This window comes from Cynocephalus volans, chromosome 15 (genome assembly GCF_027409185.1).
Source record: "Cynocephalus volans isolate mCynVol1 chromosome 15, mCynVol1.pri, whole genome shotgun sequence".
Lineage (NCBI taxonomy): Eukaryota > Metazoa > Chordata > Mammalia > Dermoptera > Cynocephalidae > Cynocephalus > Cynocephalus volans.
In genome coordinates this window covers 16,588,146-16,613,237 of record NC_084474.1, presented here as the reverse complement: position 1 = coordinate 16,613,237, position 25,092 = coordinate 16,588,146, and the positions used below count along the sequence as shown (strand labels likewise).

General features: G+C 37.3%; 2 protein-coding genes across 7 annotated transcripts in view; one reads left to right on the top strand and one right to left on the bottom strand.

Annotated features, from left to right (window-relative positions):
* Window positions 1–18,224, top strand: part of NSMAF (neutral sphingomyelinase activation associated factor) — a 59,545-nt gene extending 41,321 nt beyond the window's left edge. For all 5 annotated transcript variants that reach the window (XM_063080154.1, XM_063080153.1, XM_063080156.1 and 2 more), the window contains 19 exons: window positions 1,374–1,550; window positions 2,630–2,709; window positions 3,222–3,312; window positions 3,407–3,470; window positions 4,403–4,454; window positions 4,552–4,672; window positions 5,067–5,198; window positions 5,949–5,991; window positions 6,289–6,452; window positions 7,848–7,956; window positions 9,402–9,460; window positions 12,066–12,133; window positions 12,882–12,949; window positions 13,375–13,498; window positions 14,448–14,531; window positions 15,554–15,704; window positions 15,791–15,893; window positions 16,191–16,300; window positions 17,520–18,224. In XM_063080154.1, coding sequence (XP_062936224.1) covers window positions 1,374–1,550; window positions 2,630–2,709; window positions 3,222–3,312; window positions 3,407–3,470; window positions 4,403–4,454; window positions 4,552–4,672; window positions 5,067–5,198; window positions 5,949–5,991; window positions 6,289–6,452; window positions 7,848–7,956; window positions 9,402–9,460; window positions 12,066–12,133; window positions 12,882–12,949; window positions 13,375–13,498; window positions 14,448–14,531; window positions 15,554–15,704; window positions 15,791–15,893; window positions 16,191–16,300; window positions 17,520–17,614 — 1,895 coding nt within the window. In that variant the 3' untranslated portion in view covers window positions 17,615–18,224. The remainder of the gene's footprint in view (window positions 1–1,373; window positions 1,551–2,629; window positions 2,710–3,221; window positions 3,313–3,406; window positions 3,471–4,402; window positions 4,455–4,551; window positions 4,673–5,066; window positions 5,199–5,948; window positions 5,992–6,288; window positions 6,453–7,847; window positions 7,957–9,401; window positions 9,461–12,065; window positions 12,134–12,881; window positions 12,950–13,374; window positions 13,499–14,447; window positions 14,532–15,553; window positions 15,705–15,790; window positions 15,894–16,190; window positions 16,301–17,519) is intronic.
* Window positions 18,225–18,910: 686 nt separating this feature from the next.
* Window positions 18,911–25,092, bottom strand: part of SDCBP (syndecan binding protein) — a 29,686-nt gene continuing 23,504 nt past the window's right edge. For both annotated transcript variants that reach the window (XM_063079507.1, XM_063079508.1), the window contains exons 6-9: window positions 23,862–24,037; window positions 22,044–22,215; window positions 21,165–21,256; window positions 18,911–20,084 (exon numbers count right to left, since the gene is read on the bottom strand). In XM_063079507.1, coding sequence (XP_062935577.1) covers window positions 20,030–20,084; window positions 21,165–21,256; window positions 22,044–22,215; window positions 23,862–24,037 — 495 coding nt within the window. In that variant the 3' untranslated portion in view covers window positions 18,911–20,029. The remainder of the gene's footprint in view (window positions 20,085–21,164; window positions 21,257–22,043; window positions 22,216–23,861; window positions 24,038–25,092) is intronic.

Sequence of the window (25,092 nt, the reverse complement as noted above, 5' to 3'; positions counted from 1 at the left end):
TATTTACAAAGTTGCCGGATGACTAGAATAGAATGATTTTTAAAAATGGATGTTGGGATTTTACTAACAGCATCTTAACTTTGTTGGCCATCCTAGTGTCCAGTGAAACCATTTATGAGATATGTAGTGAAGTACATTTTCCCTTAGAAATGAAATTTTCTTTCAAGGAGGAGTAGTTTACTTTCAATAAATAATGTTTTATTTTATATTAGGTTTATAGTTAAAATTTTTTTTTCTTCACACATTAAGCTGTTCAAGTTAACTTAATACATAAATATAGTATAGCTTTGGTAAAAATTTACTTTTATCTCCTGCCTCCTGATTTAATTTTTTTTAATTTTATTTTTTTAACCATAACAAGATCACAACAAAAAACTGAGCTTTCATAGTGAGTCCTAAAAATCTCAAGTTAAAAAACTTGCCATGATCTAAAATGTCTGTCCTCTGTCAGGCCACCAGTTCTCTTTGCGTTTATTCCTAAGACTGTACATACTTTTTCTGAGGCGTTTCAAGAGTAGAAAATGAGAGGAGGGAGCGTTTTGATTTTTGAAGCCCTTTCCTAGTAGCTGATTAGAGAAGGAACTTGGTAAAAGTACGTAAGAATAAATATGTAATCGACATATGAGTTAAGTTACTTGGTGTATCTAATAAAAAGTTGAAAGCAGAATTTTTTGAACAAGGTAGAAAATCCACTTGCAGGACAGTTGACTCACTCTCTGATAGGCGGCGTTCTCATTGGCGCGTGTCACCTGTGATTCCATTTTTCCTGAGGTGTTCCCGGGGGTGGCTTCTGTGGTTCTTCCAGTTTGAGAAATTGTGTTCTCCTACCAAATACCTTTTCTTCTTTAACAATTTCTTTTCCTTAGTCCTCACATGCATAAATAATGTGTAGTCACTGACCAATTAGCAGTAGTACACCTCTTCCAGATCTAAAAGATAACTAAAAGGTTGTTTTATTTTGATTTCATAAAAAATTGGGGAAATAAGCTTTCACAAATGGTCGTTTTTTAAATGCATTAAAATTCACACTTGGAGGATTCTTTATTATTTACTGTATAAATATTATCTATCACCATGTAACATTTATATATTTGCTCCATACTTTTATATTTGTTTGTTATATTTTGGGTGGTAGGATAAGAGTTCAATATATTTAATCATTTCCCCTCCTGGATCTTAGAGATTTTTCATACTCAACTACTTTGTGAAAACAAATCAGTGAGCAGCCTATTTTTCTTTTTTAAAAAATGTATTTTTTTATAAATGCACTGAAGGGTCTACATTTTAAGCATCTAGTTTTTACATACTAAGTAAACACTAGCCAACCGTTTGCAAAGTAAAGTGACAGTCCTCGTGGGTCCTCTCTTCTTCAGAGCACCATGTTGCAGAGCACACGGCCGAGAGCTACATGCTGCTGTGGCAGCGAGGACACCTGTCCAACTACCAGTACCTTCTTCACCTCAACAACCTGGCTGACCGGAGCTGCAACGACCTCTCCCAGTACCCTGTGTTTCCATGGATAATAAATGACTATTCCAGCTCAGAATTAGGTAAATGCCCTGCGTGGATTCTGACAAAGCTGAGTTGGCATTGGTCATCTTTATTGTTTTTAAAGGAGAGAATAAATTCTATTTTTAAATCATGATTTGATATATGAAAAGATTAGAACTCGTTTCAATTTTATTGCTAAAGATTAACAATTTCCATTCCAAGATACTGGGTATGTGTTATATAAATATGTATTTTTATACGTTTTCTCCACGGTACTTCTTGAAGGGCACACACACAAAAATGAACATAATTTTAATCTAGTGTTATCACTTACCTATGAAATACTTGTTTCTCACTTTGAAAATTGTGACTTAGTTTATCATATTATTTTAAAATTCACATTTGGAAATGTGATTATCAAAAGAAATAATTATTCATTATAGTACATTTAATCAAAGGAAATAATCAAAGAAGAAAATAAAAATCATCCACATTACATTACTGAGAAATAACCATTTTAACTTTGTGGTATATGTGTTCTGTCTCACTCCCTCAAATTATTTTAATAAAACTATGATCACATTGTAATTTTATTTTGTAATATTTTAAAATTATGTATTATAAACAATTAGTTCCTACTGACAATTCACTACATTGAACCCTTGTACTTGAAAGAGGTAATACATTTCCTAGGAATATGAGAATTTATTTCTCTGATAAACATTCAGGTTTCCAGTTCTCACGTTATGCTAATATCAATAGTAGTAAGATTCACCATAATTCAAACTTAGGAAGTAAATCTTGGTAGAAGAATAATAGCTTTTAAGTTTGTTTATTTTTTGTTGTTTTACTTGGAATATAGGTTTTGTTTAATCAGATCTTTTTAAAAAAATCAATATTCAAGGCATTGTCAAATTAGAAATATTACTCTTAAGCAGATGTTGTAAGTTGAAATTCAAGAAGTTCTAACATTTTCTTTACAGCTGTATAAATAACTAACAGAAGTACTATAATTCTCATGGACCTATCCGAGTCTTTTAAAAAACTATTTTGTAGTTGTGTGTGTGCATTTCAATCAGTTCAGAAGGGTAACAGCATTAGGTATAAGCTGAAATGATTTATTTATGTGTGTTTATAGATTTGTCAAATCCAGGAACTTTCCGGGATCTTAGTAAGCCAGTGGGGGCCCTGAATAAAGAACGGCTGGAGCGGCTACTGGTACGTGCACTTAGGGATTCTTGGTTTCTAAGCAACATAATAAGCCATATCCTATGTTTTTAGAGTCACTGAAACTTATTTCTCCAAAACTTAGGGGAGATCTACCAGGGGTGACTCGGTGACCCTATATAAGGTTTTTCCTTCTCTCCCCACCATGAATTTAGCTACTCACCATTTGCATTTTTTTGTCTATAATTCAGGAAGTTGGAAAGTGACCCATTTACAGGTTTAGTGAATTATGTTCATGAAGGTATTCAGTGGTAAATTGCATAAGAAACTCATAAAATCAGTTCTGTTTAATCCAGCCCCAACACTGTTACCACTAAGCCAACAAAACGAGAATGCTTGTCATAGGAATGCTATTTAGTCACAGGTTTTCCCTTCCATCTTATCTTCTTTTTCTGTCTACATGAGAAATTAAGGAATATACAATTTCTTTTAGGCTTTTCTACTTGAGTTACTTATTATTTCATAGCCATCACTTGGCAGTATTTTTTCCGTATATTTTGTAGACACGCTACCAGGAAATGCCCGAGCCAAAGTTCATGTATGGAAGTCACTACTCCTCCCCAGGCTATGTGCTCTTTTATCTTGTTAGGATTGGTAAGAGTCTCTGTCATTATAATTAAATTTTATTTCAATTGGATTCTTAAATGATTCTATGATCTAATTCAACTCTGATTTTTTCTCCCTCTAGCGCCAGAGTATATGTTGTGCCTACAGAATGGAAGATTTGATAATGCAGATAGAATGTTCAACAGGTTTGATATCAATGTCTCACTTAATTTTAACACTTTCTGATTATATATGTATAATATGTTTGTTTCAAAGAACTAGATATAAAGAAAAATGTAAAGAAAGGTAAAAATCACAAATTGTTATACCTGTTCCTTTCAGGCTCTTTCTAGACGTGTGTGTGTGTGGGTTTGTGTGTATAAATGTGAGAACATACTTTAAATACAGTTTTTTGTCCTGCCTTTTGTAGCCTAATATTCAACCTTGAAGTTTTTCTCATATTATGAGATATTTTTCAAAAGAGTGATTTTTAAAGTTGCTGTGTCACATTTTAACATATGCCACAATTGATAGCAACTATTTTTCTCTACTTTTGGATATTTAGATTGTTTTCAACATTTTATTATTTTTAATAATTCTGCTATGAATTGAATGCAGCTCCCTATGAGTGTTTAAATAGCTTATTTTAAAAATACAAGTAATATTTCCTTACCCAAAAAAAAAAAAATCAGAAAATATAGAAAAGGAAATAAGTTTCACTTGGTATCCCACCATGGTCAGATAACAATCTTCATTAATCTTTTGGTCTATGTCTTTCCAGTTTTTTCATGAGCTCTACACATATCTATTTATAACTCCTTTTTAAAGTGAACTATTAAAATAGCTGTGCTAATCTGTTAGTGTTTAGGTACCTGCGTCCATTTGGCCCTTGATGAGGCAGCGTGTATGTGGTGGCTGATGGTGTGGACTTGAACTCCACGCTCACTCCTGTGTGACCCTAGAGAAGTTACGTGAACTCCCTGAGCCCCAGTTTTCTCTTCTGCTAAAGGGGAATGTTGAGAACTGAGTGAATGAGAAAAATGAGTTAATATAATTAAAGTGGACAATAATAATAGGAAGTGCTGTTGCTGTTTCCAAAGCTTAAATTTACAATCAGGCAAATTTCTTCTGTATTCAGTATTGCAGAAACTTGGAAAAACTGTTTGGATGGCGCAACAGATTTTAAAGAGGTATGCAATTAGTAAAGCCAATGATTCACTGGGCTTGTGGTTTCTAACTGCTTTAAAAAAATGTTTGTTGCTGTTTTTTTCCCCCTGAAACTTTCAGTTGATTCCAGAATTCTATGGTGATGATGTCAGCTTTTTAGTCAATAGCCTGAAGTTGGATTTGGGAAAGAGACAAGGAGGGCAGATGGTTGATGACGTGGAACTTCCCCCTTGGGCCCTGAGTGAGTGCCATCCTGGATGAATTGTGTTATGCACATTCTGTACCCACAGTGCAATTGCAGTATCATTAATTATTTGGTTGCTTAGATTTTTTAAAAACAACAATATAATTCTCTGTCAAAATGAGGCAATATCACCTCTATTCCAAATCAGAAGTATTCTCTGAGTCTGCGATGTAAAGACATTCATATGTATTCTGAGACCTAAATGTTGTGAAAATGATTCTTGCCACTTTTTTTCTGAAAAAAACTTATATTTCATATGATGGGGGAAAAAAACCTCGAGAAATATGGTACCTCTTGCCTATCTTAATTGCTTTATCTACATATGAATAGACAGAATAAATGGGAGAAAATGAAATGAAGACTGATTTCTTGATTGAGTCTAATCTGATAGGTCCCAAGGACTTTCTCCAGAAGAGCAAAGAGGCACTGGAAAGCCATTATGTGTCCGAGCACCTTCACGAATGGATTGATCTAATATTTGGTTACAAGCAGAAAGGTCATGACGCTGTTGGGGCCCACAATGGTACGTAATGTTCACCGAAATTTCATTCAGCATTTGGTGAAAGTGAAAGCAAAGAAACATGAGGGCAGAGCAATCAAGCTTACTTTTCCAGCACAAGCTCTTTTATCAGGAAACAGTGCCCATGGGCTCTGTGACCCAGACGAGATACTGAGTAACTGAGGAGGAAAGACTTTTGCCTACACAGCACCTACCTCACCATGGTCCCAAGAGGTCTTTTCGAAAGTCTTCTGATATTAGCATATATTCTCTCCATCCCATCCAATAATTTAATTAAAACTCAATCAAAATATGATAGACTAGTGACCTCAATTCCTGTGAAAGGCCCCAGAGTTTCTTTATAACTGAACAGAAAAGAAACAGCAGCAGCGTCCCTCCTCCTCTGTTGCAGAGCTTGCCTGCCTCTGCATTTCCCAGTGTTGCTCATAAGCAACTGGAGCTGGAAGTGTAGACCTTGTTTCTCACATGGTAGTGCAGAGGCAGACTAATACCCTGACTCGTGCCTCCTGAAGGAGAAGTGATGCTGACTGGGAATTACACTGAGATAACAGGTCCTCTCACCTGCCAATTAGATCTTTGTTTCTCAAACATAATGATTCAAGTTGATGTTTACTGAAGTGGGATGTTCATCTGTTTTTCAAAGTGAAAATCAGTTTCTTTCAACACAGGTTTTAAGTTGTTTAAATTCTGAATAGGGTGTGCATTATAACTAAAAAGCTCATCAGTCAATAGTGTATTAAATTTCTCTTTCAGTATTTCATCCCCTGACCTATGAAGGAGGTGTGGACTTGAACAGGTACTTTTAAGTCTATAAGGTGTTTCTACTTGAGTTCTAAAATACCTCTTTATTCTAAATTATTAATGCAGTTATTTGGGAGTGTTAAGCTATGGAACTTTTAAAATGAATTATATCTTGCTTTCACTGTTAAGTTACTGAGCCTCAGAAAATTACCTTGAGATCTGTAATGCGGTTTAGACAATCCTGGCACATGGTTGCTGTTAACTCTCCTGTTAATCTATATTATTTGAAATGTGTGCTTTTGATGAACTTGACCCTAATGGTTCAATAAATTATTTGTGTTTTTTCCTAAAGCATCGAGGATCCTGATGAGAAAGTAGCCATGCTAACCCAGATCTTGGAGTTTGGGCAGACACCAAAACAGCTGTTTGTGACACCACATCCTCGAAGGATCACCCCAAAGTTTAAAAGTTGGTGCCAAACCTACAGTTATAATGCTTCTGTGGCAGATTCCCCAGGTACTTTTTGTAAAGAGAATAAGTGTGAGCACCTTTTGCTTCTCTTTAGTGATTAAGAGTTTCTGAAGACTTTGAAATGAAGATAAAACACGAACTGTTGTGGGGCATGGAGAGGCCTGTGTTGTACTGTCTTGCTGTGGTTCCCAAAACAGATAACTGTTTTTGTTGTTGTTGTTTGTTTTCAACTATCGGCTTTAAGGGAAATCAAATAACTTTTCTTTTATGTTAATTTAATATATGTGAGGCTTGGCAGGATTTTCTTGATGTGGTTCCTGTTCTTTTCTGTGGTTTTCCAGGCTTACATCTGATTCTTAGCTAGTCACCTTGGTATACGCATGGTCCTGGCTGCTGCAACAGCCACCAGCCACCCTCTCTTTCCCAGAAATGACTGCCTCCATCCTGAATTCTCTTCCATACCCACATACAGATCTTGAATTAAAGTGCCCTGTTTTCTTTATTTGGTTCTATTTTCTTATTTAACATTTGACAAACGTTTATAGAGCATCTGTTCTATGCCAGACATATGCTAGGAGCTAAAATAAACTTGATCCAGTTCTTGCATCTAGTGTTTGGAAAGGAAGGAAAGAACTCTCACCTTCTTCTAGTTATCCACGGTTTACACTTCCCATGACACAGCCTCATCCTACATGCTCCCAGAAGGAGTTTGACACTGTATGGAACCTGGAGAGCAAAATAACTTAATTTCTTTTTATCTCCCATTCTACTATCTGTTCCAAGCACATCTAGGTTTCATAGGCACGCACAGCTGAGCACTCTGCCAGTCATGGAGGAGTAGCTTACTGGAGCCATGCGACCCAGAGGTAGCTTGCAGTATTTCTTTAAGAGATAACGCTCCAGAGGGCTAAGTCATAGAGATCACAGGTTGATCTTATGATGCCATTTCAACCAGTGCTCTGCTTAGTCACCAGGCCTTAACCACAATCATGTGGTTGTTGTAAAAGGATAATTGTTCCAGCCCTTCTTAAAGTGGAAGTGAAGGGATTAGTTCTGACCAGAAGCACTTGGCGTAGCTGATTTCTTCTTTGCTTTCTCCACCTCAAAACCAATACAAAACTGCGACATTCAGGTTTTGCAATGATTGCTGACAAGGAAGCGGTTACTCAGTCTTGTAGTTCCTGTAATTCAGAAGTTAGTGGCCAAGTGAAAACTTTGCAAACACTGGTAAAAAGACTATAGTATTCAAAGATACTTTTTAAAAATCTTTCTCTACACGATTTTTTTTTTTCAAACATGAAGCTATCTAATACATTTCAAAGCAGTTGTGTTAGGGTGTTTTGTTTTCTTGGTGGTTTGATTTTAATAGAAAATATTGTGAATCTGATACTGTTCTCTGTTAGTAATTTAGTTGACTCACTTAGCTACAATTTGATGTAGCCTCTCCAGGTGAGGAGTCTTTTGAAGACCTGACTGAAGAAAGCAAAACACTGGCCTGGAATAACATCAGCAAGCTGCAGTCGTATGAGCACTACAAAATCCACAGAGAGTAAGGCTGCCTCGGGCTTTTCTCTGCAGCCAACAGTCCTTGCAAGTTAGAAGCTTCGCATGGGGTTGAACTGTTTTAAACTGAGTCAAAGGGGGAAGTTTCCTTTCAGTGTTCTTGTGATTATTTTTTATACCCCCAAAATGTCTTTAGTGATCTTCCACCTGAGGTCGATGTAGCAAGGGAAAGTTTGGCACAAGATTATTTGTTTTGTCCCACCATGCTGTCATTTCTGCAGTCTGTCATTCTCAAGTACAAGATAGGTCTGCAGGTGGCAAGGAGTTTTGTGCCTCTCACACTGGGGTGCCCGACCACTCAGGTCTTTGACAACGTGAAGCTACAGGAGAAGCTGGTGTATCTTCCTCAAGTGTTGAATTTATTGATAATGTAGGGGAAATGCATTTTTAAAAAATGACAAACATGGATACACACACACACGCACACGAGGGGTCTTCAAAAAGTTCGTGAAAAGAATCATGCTAACTTTTAATTCTATTTCCACTGACTTTTTGAAGTACCTTCGTGTGTGTGTATACACACACACATAGAAAGAACATTGCAAAGGTCATGTGAATTTTTAAAATAAATATCCCTCAAAGAAATTGGGCTTGCTGTTGGACCCCGAGGGGTTGTGAGTGTTCCCTGTCCTCTGCCATTAAGGATGTCCACATACTCTGGTGGAAAGTCTTTAGAAGCGCTGACCTAGCCTGGTGCCTCTTGCTGCAGGCCCCAAGGCCAGGCCCTGTCCTGCTCCATGGCCTGGCTGACGTTCTGATGATATGTACACCATTGGTCATGGTGGACCTGGATATACTAACCTACTTTAGATGAATGGCTCCAAATCAGAGCAGCCTCCCGAAAAGAAGCAAGTAGTTTATTATGTTTATTATAAGAGGGCTATTCTTTCCTCAGCTTCTCTAAATGGCTCATAGAAAGGGACCTTGTTATCCAATGCAGTAAAGACATGAATAAACACATGAGTGAGCCTTTAATGTTCATACATGTAATGGTAAATGAACCTTGAATGTCCCTCAGGAGACATCCTAGAAGCAGACAATTGTATCATCACTGAACAGACACTAGGCAAATTAGATTCAGTAACAAAGCAAGTGAGTGATTGTAAAGAAGAGTTTGTCGTTTTGGTGATGGTCAAAAAAGTGGGATTGAAGGAGAAGCCTTTTCCAATTTTTAGAACATGTTAAACATTGACTGTGGCAGCTAGGGAAGCGAGGTGTGGCGATGCTGGAAGCCATGAGTATTGCCAGAACAGATGAGGAGCTGCCAGGAGATGGGTTGGTGAGAGTGAGTGTATGCGGGGACAGATCCAGCAGACAAGCTGTGAAGAAAAAAATTGAGGAAACTTGGTAAAATTAAATCAAGGACTTAGGACAAAGCAGATGTCCCAGCACATGACTGGTATTAATTTACAAAACTTTGTTTCTAAACAGGGCAGTTACTGGAATAGCAGTCTCTTGCAATGGGTCTTCAGTCTTTACAACATCACAAGGTATGTTTTCCCACCTGAAGAGTGGTTCAGCCAGAACCATCAGGAATCCACATTTCTTAACTCTCAGTTAAGGACTGTGCTTGCACATGCTGCCTCCACAGAAAATAAACTTAGAGCAATTTATTTATGGCGCTTTACATAAAATTTCACTGTAGTTTGCCAAAAACAAAGTGAAATGCTTTTCTGTTGCTGATCAGGTTTCCCAAAATGAAGATACAGGGCAGAACGAGCCTCTTTCCTAAGTCCTTGCTGGGTCGGGCCTTCCCTGCTGCCTCGAGAGGCCGTGTCTGTCTGGGGGTCGGCCGCATGCCCAGAGTGGCTGGGAGAGTGGCACGTGTGCTGGTGCGTGTACCGCAGATGTGCCATTTTCAGTTTTGCCATTCAGTGTGTATTTCCTTGGGATGTTTTGGAAGGATTTCACTCGAGATTGAATTCATATATTACTAATGTGCTTACGCATTATGAAAGTTATGACAACCCCTGCAGTTCCTAATTGTTATGTCTTGTGATTATATTTGCATGATACATTAGAATTTGGCTATCTTGATCTTAAAGAAAAAAACTAAGCAAAATGCCTCTCTTACTATGCACACCATTGCTTTCCCTGGTAGTCTGTGTAATATATAATTAATTAAAGCACGTCTGTCTCTGTTCTATTCAGAGCACCATGGTAGGTGCTCTGGAAGGTTTGAAGGCGAAGAGAGTAATGTCTTAGCTGTCCTGCTTCAGTGATAGGATGACTAGTTCTGAGACAAAGCTTGTGGCTTTTTAAAATAAGGCTACTTGCTCCTTAGTTCTTGTTAAAGGAAATTATATTTTTCATCCATTAAGAAATGGTGCTATGCAACTGAATACTTCCAGGTAAATCAGTTACTACTCCCAGATTGTTATCATGGTTTATTACCTATAGCATTTCATTCCTTTGTCTTTCAAATACTGTCTCAGATTGCACAAAACAGAATTTTCCACAAAGCATAGAAAATGATTCTACAGTAAACCAAAAGGATGTTCCCGTGCAGTATCCATGCTGTGACACATCAGGGTCACTGAGATGGCACTCTGATGGAAGGAAGCAATCTGTGTGTCACCGGGTTTTCTGCGTGCTGAGTTTGCCACCATTGTAGCACCAAACAGAGTGCTGTATCTTTAAGCAAAGCCTGTGTTCTTAGCTGGATTTGTCTGACACGGTTTGTTAAATCCTTCAGCTTGTTGTACTTGTATGACCTTGTGAACCATGAATTTTATCCTCTGAGGCTTATTAAGCATTATGAGTATATTGCTTCTATGTAGATTTGCCAAATTAAGGGGGAAATTTAAGAAAACGAAGTCAGAAGCTTTTGTTTTTTTCTGCTTGCTTGTTTCTTCTCACATCTAGATTTTCATAATTTACATTACTGATTTATACGTATCCTGATGGTCACCCTAGAGTTACATTTCTTCCTCAGATGGGCAGTAGTTTAGGTACGTGGGCATTCACAGGATTGGCTCTTACTGTAGTCTTTTTTTTGCACCGGCCATCCCTATATAGGATCCGAACCCGCGGCGGGAGCGCTGCTGCACTCCCAGCGCTGCACTCTCCTGAGTGCGCCACGGGGTCGGCCGTTACTGTAGTCTTTAATGTGATCACTTCTAGTGCAGGGAGGGAATCTTGCATTTAGAGAAAAACATCTTTACACACCTGGCTGGCTTATGGTTTTTTCTGTAGGATGCCTCAAATCAATAATCTAAAATAGACTTTGTGGTGCACACTCGGAATTGCCTGCTAGAATCAAAAGCAAGGCTGGGAAGACTTTCAGACTGATTGTATCCCTCATGGAAAAGTTCAGGTGTTGTGTTCATTCTTCTGTTTTGTTTTCAAGTTAATGCTGAAGAATGTCTTAATTGAAGCTCATGTTTATAAATTCTAGGACTTGTATGTGTTGGTGTAAAACTTAGGTTGAAATATTACATTTTACTATACAGAAGAACTGATTTAAAACTGATCCTGACATTTTATTTCTGAAGTTATATACTTCAAGTTAGGAAATGGATTGTTACATATCTCAATTATGGGCTGTTTGATGCACATTAGAGCATTGTAATTTGCAAGTCTTGGTTAAGAGGCTGTTTTGTTAAACTGTTAAAGCTTCTGTTTGGTAAGGAAATTAAAAGCTTGGACTTTGTAATTCCTACTTTATTATTTTTTAGAAGTTATCGGTTTTCTTCTATAAATGCTAATTCAGTATGAGGGTACCACATCATAACTGGACCATTTGTTTAAAAAAACTTTTATTGCCAAGATCTTTTTAATATTGAAATTGCTATTTTCCACTTTTTAACTTTTAGCTTACATTGATTATTTTATTAGGTTTAACTCTGCATTCGTCATGCTGAAACGTCAACAGGATACCGTGCTGGGTTTAAATTGATTTTCTTGTCATAGAGTTACAGATCATAGAATCTTAATGTTGGATGAAGCCTTAGATCATCTAGCCCTGTTTACACCCAGTTCTTTTTGAAATTACACTGCCTGTTGGCCTGCAGAAACAAGACAGGCAGCGTTTTTTGACACCTGTAATGATCAGAAAATGTTTCTTACATGTCTGCTTTCTCATTATTAAATTAGATTCCACCTTGAAGATGTTCTCTAAAGAATCCAAAATGCTACAAAGAAGTATATCATTTTCGAATATGGTGAGTTCCTTTTATCAGTGTTATGATAGAAGTTTGTTTTATTCACATACCTGTAATGCTCTTTGATTTCTCCCTAAACAATTGAGTTTATTCCTTGTGCTATCTACAGACTATCTTAACTAGTTGGATGACTTCTAAATTCAATTTAGATTTTTTTCAGGTTGCCTCTTTCTCATACTATTGTGATTTCATTTTTAGCATAAAAAACTTGAAGACCTACCCAGCTGAATTCTCCCTTTTTTAGACTGTCACACTAAATGTTTATGTGGTACTTAAATAACGCGTACCTGAGTTGGTAAGATACCTAATGCGGCAAAACCAATTCTTCTGAAAGAACACATTTTGTTTTTAATGTAAATCATCTAAAGAATTTTGGAAGCTTTCCCTACCCACATAAGTCTGTAATCCTGAGAGGGGATTTCCATTCTTGAGGATTATCCCAGCCCGCCCTGCCCCGGCGAGTTACTGCAGAGTGATAACAGGACTCCTCCAGCCTGGCAGTGAGCGCTGCCAGAGCCCTGTCGCAGGCTGGGTCAGAGTACACTGGACACACTTGGCCATCCCGTCCTCCATTTGGGAGGAAACCCCATATCTGGAATTAGTCAGTTGAGAAAACCTAGGTTAAATATGAGGTCAGCCACCACAAAGAGTATTTGAGCATTACTTTTGGGGGAGAACTTATAGATTTACCATGTTAGAAATTTACTAATTATTGTAAATTGTTGACGTTGAGTCATTTGTATTTCAGGCTTTATCATCCTGTTTACTTTTACCAGGAGACGCCACTGTTGTAAGCTCTTCCTGGGATAACAACGTGTATGTATCTGCGCACGTTCCTTTGCAGTTCCACGTGCAGAGTAGCTCTCTGTGGGCGTAAGGTACAGGAGGACAGTCTCCCACTGGAAGGGGGCTGTGTTGTTTTCCAAACAGAATAGATGTTAGAAATGAGGGACAGTATTGTTGGGTTCGAACATGATTATTTCAATCTAATAATTTCTCCAGTTGGAATATATTTTTTTCTAAGTTTTAAATTGAAGCAAAAACAGATGAGCCAGACCAGGAAATTTCTAGTTTTAAACCAAATTCTGAATATTTTGGTTTAATAGCCTGAGAACAAGCATTCTGTAATTCTAGTGGGTCTTAGTAAGTGTAGAATTAAATATGTTTCTTGAAAATATATGTTCTTAAGAGTCTTAACCTTAAGCTGTAATATTATTTTAATAGTTCTCATTATCTTTTAGCTATTTTTATTCCATAGCATTTGGAAGACGCCAAGACACATTAATGGGACATGATGATGCTGTTAGTAAGATCTGTTGGCATGACAACAGGCTATATACTGCATCGTGGGACTCTACAGTGAAGGTTTATATATTAACTGTTTTGAGCATATAAGTACTGTAAACCATTCAACTACCTGTTAATGTGTTCTGTCACTTCATTCTTTTTCAGATTGTGTTAGTGATATATAAGGATATTAAATGTTATTACTGGTCTTTTGTTAAATATGTGCACCTCTTAATATAACAGGAAGTCATCATGATTTCTGTACTGTGTTCAGCTAGGGGTTGACTGTTTTAGTATTCATTTGATAGCAGAGTTGTAGAGAAATGTACAGTAGCAGCCCCCCTTATCTGACATGACTATAACTAGTTGATTAATCAGAAAATTTCAACTTAAAGGAATCATTAAAAGATTTATTTTATTTAAACTCAAAACATACAAATGCACGTTCATTCACTATTTTTTTGATGTAGGACTGTGCTTGGCCTTTTCTTTGGCATCCTACACAGCTGTCCTACATAAATCACACGAGTATCCATCATCTTCTGGTTCCCATTTGTGTTTATGTAGAAGAAAGCAAGAACCTAATATCATTAGAATTCCTTCAGATGTTTTCCAGTTTTTCCTCCATTCTTTTAGACAAGTTCACTTGCCTATACCTAATTTTAGTAATATTTTTTTTTTGCTGACTTTCTTTTTGAGTCTTCTCAAGACATTAATAGTGTTCTCAAACACTACAACACTTCTGCCTCATATTTCCTTAGTGCACACATTACTTAAATCACATAATTACAGCAGCAAGTGCAGGTGATGGAAACAGACACAGGTACAAACAATCCACTCTAAGCATGCACATGCTGATAGGGAAAAAAGTACAGGCATTGGGGAGGTGAAGCTGGAGCATTATTCAGCTTAACTTTATTGGCAAGTATGTTAAATGAAAGTTGGTCAAGAGAGTTTTTTCCTGAGTGTTGGATATGTTTTTATATTAAATGTTTAAAAATACCTTCTACAATGTGTTCTGTCCTAGGTGTGGTCTGGTGTTCCTGCAGAGATGCCAGGCACCAAAAGACATCAGTTTGACCTGCTGGCTGAGCTGGAACATGATGTCAGTGTAAGTACCAGCGACAAAACTGTGTGGAAAGCTGAGTTTAAAAAGTCTGGGGCTGGGTGGGGAGAGGTTCTTGGTTTTATATGTGTTTATGCGCTTTTATTTTATTTTGCTTATTGGAGGAGATTATAGGCTAATCTCAGTTCTTTTCTTTGGGTTGACTTTTTACACTTCCAAGTTTGTTCTTTTCGTTTTTCCAATTTGCTTCTTTGCACATTTCCCTGAGAATTAGCTACCAGCCGACTAGATTTCCAAAAAAACAATTTTTGAGCATGACATTGAATATTTGGGTACTCTCGACCTCTCTGGGGCAAGAAGATGGGACCCATCCACCACCTTTCATGTTTTCTGACCTGGAAGATGGAAAGGACCATCTGTCCAGGAGACGCCCATTCAGTTGAAGGCAGGGACTGCTGTCTGGGGTGGCCAAGTGCACACAACCTGCTGGCTGAGCCGAGATTCACTCAGTACTCCTAGCCTGTTCCATTTTCCCTGGGTCACACTTCTGTGCCATAGGCTGTAGTTCACAGTGCTGCCTTTTCTCTGAGGTTGTAAATTGATGCCTGATTTTCATGGTCTCCAGATTAACTGAGGCTGAGTAATATTTTGCATGTAACTCAAGATAGTACACAAGTATAACCTTGAGAGATCCCCCACTCGCACAGATCCCTCAAATAATCATGGATCAGCTGTGCTTCAGGCAGTTTGGCTCCTCTCACTACAATTTATTATTGGAGTTTTTCTCTGAGTCTGTGAGTTTCCAGCTATTTGAAAACAGCATTACATTTACCCTAGCAATACTTCATTTTTTTCTTGTATTCAGTAGCATGTGAAGAACTTCACTTTTAAATAAATTATCATTTAATAGGATGATGTAGAAATACATCTACATCAGCTACACCAGCACACTGAACAATAAGAGTTTAACCTATGTCACTGTGACCACGTATTTGAATCAGCCTAGGAAACATAGCTAATGACCATTTATCTAAATGGAATATATATCAATGTATTTTCTTCCTTAGGTAGATACAATCAGTTTAAATGCTGCAAGCACACTGTTGGTCTCTGGCACCAAAGAAGGCACGGTAAATATTTGGGACCTTACTACAGCCACTTTAGTGCACCAGATTTTATGCCATTCAGGGACTGTATGTGATACAGCTTTTAGCCCAGGTAGGTATTATCCTTTTTAATACAGACGATACCATGTAAATTGGAATTTTCTGTCACCTATATCTGTGTCTCATCTTGTGTTGCAGACAGTCGCCATGTCCTCAGCACAGGAGCAGATGGCTGTCTTAATGTAATCGATGTGCAGACAGGGATGCTAATCTCCTCTATGACATCAGATGAGCCCCAGAGGTATATTTCTTGATTTACTAGTGGTGAAGACACTTACAAATACGTTCATGATCGTTTCTCTAGGGCTTGCTTTTGCCAGTGTAACATACCCCTTCCTTCATGATGATGAAATTATTTTTCTTAATTATTTTATCAATATATAGTATATTCAATATTCATGTCCCTTTACCAATTCCTCCTTTTCCTCCCTCCCTCTCCTCCCTCCCCACCATGAACATCATTTTTATTCACAAGATCAAGGAATTGTTATGTCTTCTTCCCCCCGCCCCCGAAATGATTGCTAAATCGCTGTTGCAGGTGCTTTCTCTGGGATGGAAATTACATTTTATCTGGAAGTCAGTCCGGTGAACTGCTCGTTTGGGACCTCCTTGGAGCAAAAATCAGTGAGAGAATACAGGGCCACACAGGTAAGCAGTTTTGCAGTTGTCTTGATCTTTGTTCCTAAGATACTGAACTCAAACCTGCCGTTTCCACCAGAGAACACACCCTTCTCGATAGAAAACACCCATGTGTCCTTCCTGCAATAAACATTTCCCTGGTGCATCACGGTTGGTCAGGCAATCTGCATCTCTTAGGTTGCTCAGAGTTTAGATCTATATTGACAGATATTTGACTCCAAAAAGGAAGTTTTATTATGTTAACTTCCATATGAAGAACCAAAAACCATAGTAAAGCTGTAATAGTTTGTTTTTTTTTATTAAGATAACACACAGTAAAAAAAAACAAACAGAAGTTTTCTTTTTTATTTATTTTTGTGCAGGCTAGTACCGAGATCTGAACCCGTGACCTTGGTGTTACAAGGCTGCACTCTAACCAACTGAACTAACGGGCCAGCCCCCAAAATTACAGTTTATAATGAAAATTAAGGCTTTCTCCCATCACTGACTCCTACCTCCTGGTCATCCTAAGAGGACTTTTTATCAGTGTGTGTCCTGTACGTGCTCCTCTTACTAATGAGAGAGGGTGTAAGAGTATAATATAAAGTGTAATGTAAAACTGTTCTTCCCTTGTCTTTTCTGTTTAGTAGTGCCTCTTGGAGAGTCACGACGTTGTGTGTGCTTACATTAGTGTGCTTTCCTCCTGATCATTTGGAGGACTTAGTTTTTAATTCTAGTATCTCCTGTTACCTCTATTGACTTCCCACTATGAGCAGTAACTTCCCATCTTCACCTTCTTCCCTGTCACTCAGTTTTGAATGGTTATTTCTTGACCTTATACCTTAAAAATCCTGTATCTATGCCTTTTTTCTCAACTTAGTAGCTTTAATTAACATTTGACCCCTTTCAATGGAAAAGGAAGTAAATCAGTAGACCTTCACCAATTCCCCATCTTTTTCCTCCCAAGTGTTTCTTTACTTTGTCATATTATACCCATTTTGCCAAGGTATATATTTGCATTTTGTTCTATACCCCAAATTCCCAATTGTTTTAGCTTTAGATTTACATTTAAATGGTTTCTTATTCCTCAAGTTCTTTGTACCAAGCAGTTATTTTTAATTTATATGAGCATTTTATTATAAACACACAAGACAAAGTAGAACCCACTTCACCTTAAATGAATAGCAAGCAGGAGCATTTGGGCGCCTCCTGGTCAACCTCCTACCTAACCAAAATGTCTTTCTCTCAGGTGCTGTGACATGTATATGGATGAATGAACAGTGTAGCAGTATCATCACAGGAGGGGAAGACAAACAAATTATGTTCTGGAAACTGCAGTATTAAGTGCCTTTTCCTCTCTTGAATGTTAAATTGAACTCTAATGTATTTTTAAACCAAATTTTTAAATGAACTGGTGAATGTGCAATTATAGTAATTAGAAGTTTTACCACATGGAAAATTTGTGGTTTTAAACTTTCTAAATCATGGTGACTTCATTGAAAGCCATTAGTTGCCATCCTCCAAGGCACATAAAAAAAAGCAGTATTAGGGAGAAGACATAACATTTGTGAGGCAGATGCTCATCCTAGTAAGATGACGGGCAGGAGACAAGATCGGGCAGCAGAGAGTAGCTAAGAGATGCTAAACTGGGCTGGAGGAACTTACCAGAAAGCACTGAAGAATTTAGAACTGCCCTAGAAAAGGTGCAGTATTCTCTACTACTTCTGAGTCGCTCTGTTTTGTCTTTCTGATCTACCACAATTGCTGCCCATGGGGTTTTTGGTTATGTGTGTTTTCATGGAGTGGTTACTTACTTCTATAATGCTGTACCCAGATTCTAAGAACCTGGGGAAGGATTAGCAGTTCTTATAACAGTAAGTTTATTGTGTTATAGGAATTGTTTGTATTTCATTATAGCTATCATCTTTTCTATATTAAAAATATTTTTCTGTAATGAAGCAGTTTTCATTTTATTATTTAAATAATTTATTACAAAGACTAGTAAGTAGCTTTTAAGAACAAGTATTGATCCTTCTAGAAAGCCATATTTAGGGATACGAATATAGTTCCATTACTTTTGAAACTTATCTTCAGACCCAAGTCCAGATGGCAAAGTAGATAATCAAACTGGGAACTGTTTGCTTTTCTAAACTTCAAACAAGGTAAGCTCAACAGCAATAGCAGTGATTTTCTTTTACATTCAACCTTTGAACCACAGTAATTATTTAAAATTTTTGTATAGTCTTTAAAAATATTGTTATATCCTACCGGTAGTATGGCATAGGGAGGAAAACTTGAATCAAGACCATGGTAAATAGAATTTTCAAAGGCAGTCTTAAGGTGTCATTAAATACTACCTGATCTTTCTCTGTTGTTGCTAGGAGGAATCAATAGCCTTACTGAGTTCCTGAGGTGCACTGGTGTGAACCAGCTCCCACAGGCCTGGCAATCTGGGACTTCCAGCTGGAAGCACTTTTTCTGACACTCAAGTCTCGTAGGAGGGCTGTTCTCAGGGCCCTTAGATGTTAGCTGCTCTGGGAGGTGACTGTCTCCCACCACCAAAGGTGAATTTCACAGGCCTCTCTTCTAGGTCATACACAAATTTGGTGAAAGCCAAATTTCACACAGTTTTCCAGATGATGCAATAACAGACTAAAATTTAACTTTATTTAGACATACTCAAAACAGAATAGTCATAAACCAAAAAGAAAAAAAATCAGAATAAAGTGTCACTGTCATTTTGTCTGCAGGAAGGAGTCATGAAATGGAACAAATTACCAGGAAAACATTCGAAGACCATCTCGAAGTAGCTAGGTTACACAATGTTAAGACTGAAATGCCAAAATTAAGTATTATCCCACTTAACCTACAAAAACAAAGGGAGTCAAAAGTTTATCCTGTTTAGTACAAGAATTTTTACATTAAATGTACAGCACTTCATTCCTCAGAAAGTGATACTGGCAACTTTCAGAAGAAGTTTCCATTATGCAACAACTAGAAAATCTCAAAAACAACTAAGCAGCTATGCGATAGCTCAGTAAGTACCATTAAAGTATTCTGGGTTAAGTATACATTTCAGTTTAATACTGAACTACATTTTGAGTTTTAAAAAGGCAGCAAAAATTATATTTTGGTCTTAATTCTAGATGCTTAATATAGTTAAGGCGACAGTTCAAGCATTAAGTGAAGGTAGTTAAAATTTAATGACAATCATTACAATCTCTTGCAACCTACATATGCTGTATAATGCTTACATGGAATGAAACCAGTGTTCTTAATTGGTATTTTACACACACACGAGAACTTAAAAAAGAAATCTATCAAAAGCAATCATTCTAAATGTACTGTGGGAACATGTTAAAAACACAAATATACCATAGAACTAAAGTGATATGAACAGCATTACTCATTACCTAGGAGAAAGGTGACTGGTTTTCACATAAAGCTAAGCCTGTATCAGTCATCCCAATCACAATGGCTTGTAAAAGCATCAGGTTTCCAGTAGAGAAACTATTCTAGGAAAGTCAGTAAATCTTTTGAAAGTTTCACATCTGTAAAACCAGGATAAGGCTACAACTGTCTTGAAATGTGAACAAGATATCAGATGAAACAGTAAGATTCCCAGCCACAATGTAAGATAGGCAGGTCCTCATGCAGCATATGCTCCCTGGATCTGGGAAAGCTTCGTGTGCATAATACAGAAGTTGCCGAAGAAGGAAACTGGAGGAGTTCAGCTACCTTTCCATCATGCCGTGACTTTTAGACCTCAGGAATGGTGTGATCCATCAGGCTTTTCATAATGCTTGGTGCCATCCTACGAGAAAAGTTTTATTATATACTAGCTCCTCCCTCCACCCCCAAGTGCTATATAATCCAAGTCCACTCCTATTCCAGTTTGGCACTGTTGGCCTCATAGCACCTGTTAGATTGGGGAAGAAGGGAAAGATTTTTGAAACAAGCTTAGACGTAAGGGTCTCTGGTAAGCTAGTTGTTGGCAAATACTGAGAGTGAAAGGCTATCTGTGTTTTGGCTAGAAAAGTTCAATTGGATACAAATAAGTCCTTGTATATTAAGGCTAGGGATTAAAAAAAAAAAAAAGACAAGGCTGTGGTAAGTTGGGAAGAAAATGGGGGAGGAAGGACCTATCAGATGTTTAAAAGAGAACTCCAGAGCAATGAGTCCTGACAATAACTTTTTTTCTCCAAGAGTAGCTAGCTGCATTTTACCCAGAGCCAACTTTACAGAGAAAAACTTCACTACATGGGTTATTGTTTGTTTATCAATCTCATTTCCATAGGCATGATAGGGATTCTGAAAGGAGGATTCTCAGTTGGCTTGGCAAAAACAGCTATGATAAAAGCTAGGATTTGAAAAAACTAGAGGAAGTAACCCTTGTTGCCCCTTTTCAATTCTGCTCACTCAGCTTTCCAGTTCTCAGCACCGGAGGACAGATAATAGCACCACAGGCCACACAGCTCTCCCTGCCTTTTGAGATGCTGGAGAGAACAGGAACAGTCACTGCTAACATTCCACAGGCAAGAATTCTCCATCATGACCCACATGATCAGGTTTCTACTGAGCAGAGAGGGCTGTAGGCGGAGCACAGCTGCAGTCAATCGTGCTGCAAGCTGAAGCATGCCCACCTCTGCTTGAACACCCTTTTTCTACTGGACAATGTCAAAATTTAGTAAGTGTATGTGAATTTTATTCCATACTTGGGAAGCTGTTAGAGGGGTCATCCTCACCAATTCCTCTGATTTAAAGAATTTACTTCAAATTTCTAGAGCAATACCAGTGTTATTCCTTAGGGTAAAAGAACAAAAGGTTTGGGAATTTAAAAAAAGTACAGTGCTTACTCGGCCATACACATGAAGCTGAAGAACTGCCTACTTACCGTTTAATAATATGTTCAAAGATAAAAGCAGGCATGATTGTTATGGTAACTACAGTCCCAGATGTTGACAGTATGTCTGCAATTTGAGAGTCCTGATGAAAACACATAATGAAAATTAATTTCACTGAGGCTTTATCTAATAAATATAAAACAGTTAAGAAATGTACAGTATACACCCTATTATGTTTTGCTCATAACTCTAAAATCCTGACCCCCATTATTTCTTTTTCTAGTATTCCTTACCAAGTTTAATTCTATAGGACACAATTTTACAGCTGGTGACAAAACTGCGAAGAAAACTGAGTTGAACATATGAGATAAAAAATCATTACTGAAGATTAAATAATTTTCCCAATATATAATATTACCATATCCGCTCAGTTAACTGTATATTCTAAACCAAAGTTTATGAAACGAGCAGTTCTCTTAACTAAAATCTTTAGACCTTAAGACAGACTTACTTAGGGATTTATAGACCGGGAAAAAACTAAAAACAAAGTACTACCATGAACCAAAACTATTTCTCATTTCCTTATATTCCTGTATTGAAAAAAGTTGGGCAGCCATTCATTCAGAGCGTCATCAAAATCTCCTCTGCCTGTGTCTCCACAGAACTGTAGCTCAAGGGACGTTAGAGATCACTGAGTCCAGCCCGCTTCTTATAGGAACAATAGTCACCCAGATAATTCCTGTGACTGGCCCAAGAACACAGCTAGCTTAGGCCAGAGCCCAGCCCAGGTGCCATGTCCCTGTCTCCCCCTGAGTTTCTGCATTTTGGAGGTCAGTGTGAAAACAGCATCACCTACACAGTCAAAAGAAAAAGACATCTGCTAAAATAAAACTGCGGGCGGCAGAACAGGCAGAAGGTCAGTTTCTTACCTTTAATCCAATGACATTCTGTCCGTTGATTTCACAGATGTTATGTTCCGTGAGAAGACCATTTCTGGCTGCAGAACTATCTTTCACTATGGATGTTATTTTTCCATTTTTAAAGATAAAGCCAACATGTCCAGTACTATCCTTATGCATGGTAATTGTCCGTTCAAAGGGCCTGTAAACGTGATGGGTTCAATTAAAAATTTAATTCCAAGGTAAACATTTTAATGGATTTCATATACCATAAATTCTGCCATGTTGGATATTTTGTTACACTAAACACTAAGTGTTTTAATAAGAGCAAATTGTTATGACTCTGATATTGCACATTCATAGAACATCTTTGTTTAAAAGATTTTCTTAAAAAATCTTCATTGTGGTTTGACTTACTAATCAAGATTTCCTTCTTCAAGTATCAAACACAACTGAACACAATGCTTCATGCTGCTTATCAATATGCTTTTACCTTTAAAATTCATCAGACTTTAGCATTAAGAATGAGATAGGCTTTTAAGAACTGGCCAGTTGGCTCAGTCAGAATGTGGTGCTAATAAGAATGAAATAGGCTTTTAACTATGGCAAAAATAAATTTTTATTTTTAATTAACTTTTAGTATTTCCTAGAACCTAATCACAATGGTAAAAATAGATTATTTTTAATTAACTTTTAATATCTCCTAGAGCCAAACTGTTTTTAGGAAATACTTCTTTTATTTAAAACCTTTAAAATAGTTCTCATACATCTTAATTTTGAAAATTTTACAGAAGATTTTTTTGTTGTAGTTTAAAAGAACTGCCAAAGCAGGACTTAAGTTTCTCAAGACCTTTTGGAACATGCAGCTGTTATAAAAAGGTGTCCGGCTGTCTGCTGTCAAAACCTGTCACAACTGTCACACATGCTCACTTCTCTACAACTCTGCTATTATGTTATCATAAGGGCTTTATAAGCCTATATTTACATTGTAAAATTCAGACCAGCCAGATCTTCCTGTTGGTCCAATTTACTCCTTGAAATACTGCTTAGATATAAAGTAAAAATGACACTATCCATAAAGCATTTACTAAATACCTAAAATGTATGAGAAATTGGAAACGCCAAAGTAGACAAAACAGAAGTTTAACTGAGAAGAAACAAAAACCCAAAAGCTTACTATAACAATGTAATACAGGGTCCACCCTCAACACATATGGGGGCTGGACAAGAAAATAAATGGAGGCCCATATTTCGTGTGCTAAATGCTTAAAAGTTGTAAATGAACTAACCACTAAATAGAATATCCGATCCTCTTGACAACTAGAGCTTTATAAACACCCAAGAGGACAGACTGGGTTTTCAGAACTCCCAGACTGCTTGGAGTTCTGCACAGGCTCTAACCCTCACTACAAGGGACCTGACTGTGTGTGAATATCCCAAGCTGGATTCCTAAGCAGTAAAATAATAAGTCAAGCCAGAGATGCCATGCTACCTAATTACTTCTCCAACATACATTTTCTGTTTTCTAGAGGGATAAAGACAGGCAAGTAAGTACCTGCTTAATATGACTGCCTATAAACTCTGAAATAATGTGTACAAGGGCACTCAAAAAGTTCATGGAAAGATTCATATTATCTTTTAATTCTATTTTTCATGAACTTAAGGATGTTATTAAAAAAAATTAAACTGTAAGAAAAATCTGCACCATACAACTGCAAGACTATAAGGCTCATCAATAACGTTTAATCATTTTCTACAATAAAATACTATAGTCAAAGAATTCTGGAAGCCCAAGAAAATGGAATACTAGTCTTGAATTTCCATTTGAACTATTTAGTATCAGCTTACCTGTCACGAACGGTCATAGTAATTTTCTCTCCAAAAGCCTGTTTGAGCACCTTGTGTGCTTTATCAGAGCTCCAGCCAGCACAGTTTTCACCATTGATCTGAAGTACTTGGTCCCCAAATCTCAGACCAACCAACGAGGCTGGAGAATTAGCCTGGACTAGCTGAACAAATATACCCTAGATAATAAGAAAATAACTTTGGTCATATACCACTGTTGTGACATGGTTAAACAATGCTGGAAAATTAGGAAACAACTGTTTCGGTTGAAATCTACTCTAGTAACAAAACAACAATAACAAAAAAGAAAAATTATATGATTATAGTGTATCAAATTGCCCCCTAAAAAAACCTGGAAAAATTAATTAAGGCAATAACCCCAAAGAATAAGGCAAAAAAGTGGGATCTCAGTAGTAATTTCTATCCCAAATTATGACCCACCTGACCAACCTCAATCATCCCCTTCATCTTGGAATAAAAAGACTAAAGAAAATAAAGCAGACAACTTTAATAAATGCAAGTTTCTGTGAGTCTGACAGAATGCCAAATTATAAGGACATGATCATTACTTAGGGGAAAAGGGAGTCAAGCGTTAGAAGATTGGTGAGTTCTTTTATGGTTTAAAAAAATGATGGTGTAAGGTATCGTAATTTTACCTTTCTAGTTGAAAGATTCCTTTACCCATTTGCTAAATTATGCATAATCAAGTAAAATTAGATTTTATTTAACAGCCTAGAAAGATGGGCATGTTAAATATGACATGAGATCTTATAAAGAATCCACTATGGGCTGCCCAGTTAGCTCAGGTGGTTAGAGCACAGTGCCGATAACACCAAGGTCCAGGGTTTGATTGCTGTACTGGCCAGCAAAAAGGAAAAAAAAAAGGAATCCGCTATGAAACATGCAGAAAAGTGAAGTACCATTAACTAAGAACTAAACCCACATGGATATTTTTACTTATGTAAACTCAGACATTGAACAAAATACAAATAAAGTATCTCACAAAAACACATCTACAAAGCTAGAACCTTTCCACAATCTTAAGCTGGGTCAGACGTGATTTCTGTTGTGTGTCTGTTATACTTCAGCAAAAACTAGGCAACACCCATAAAGTGGATCGACGTGAGTTGGCCAAGTGCATAATGGGCAAAGGGGCCTATGAAAAGTATCTTCTCTCTTTAGGAAAGAAAAAAACCAGAAAAAGAAAACCTGGCAGAAGGGGCAACAGTATACT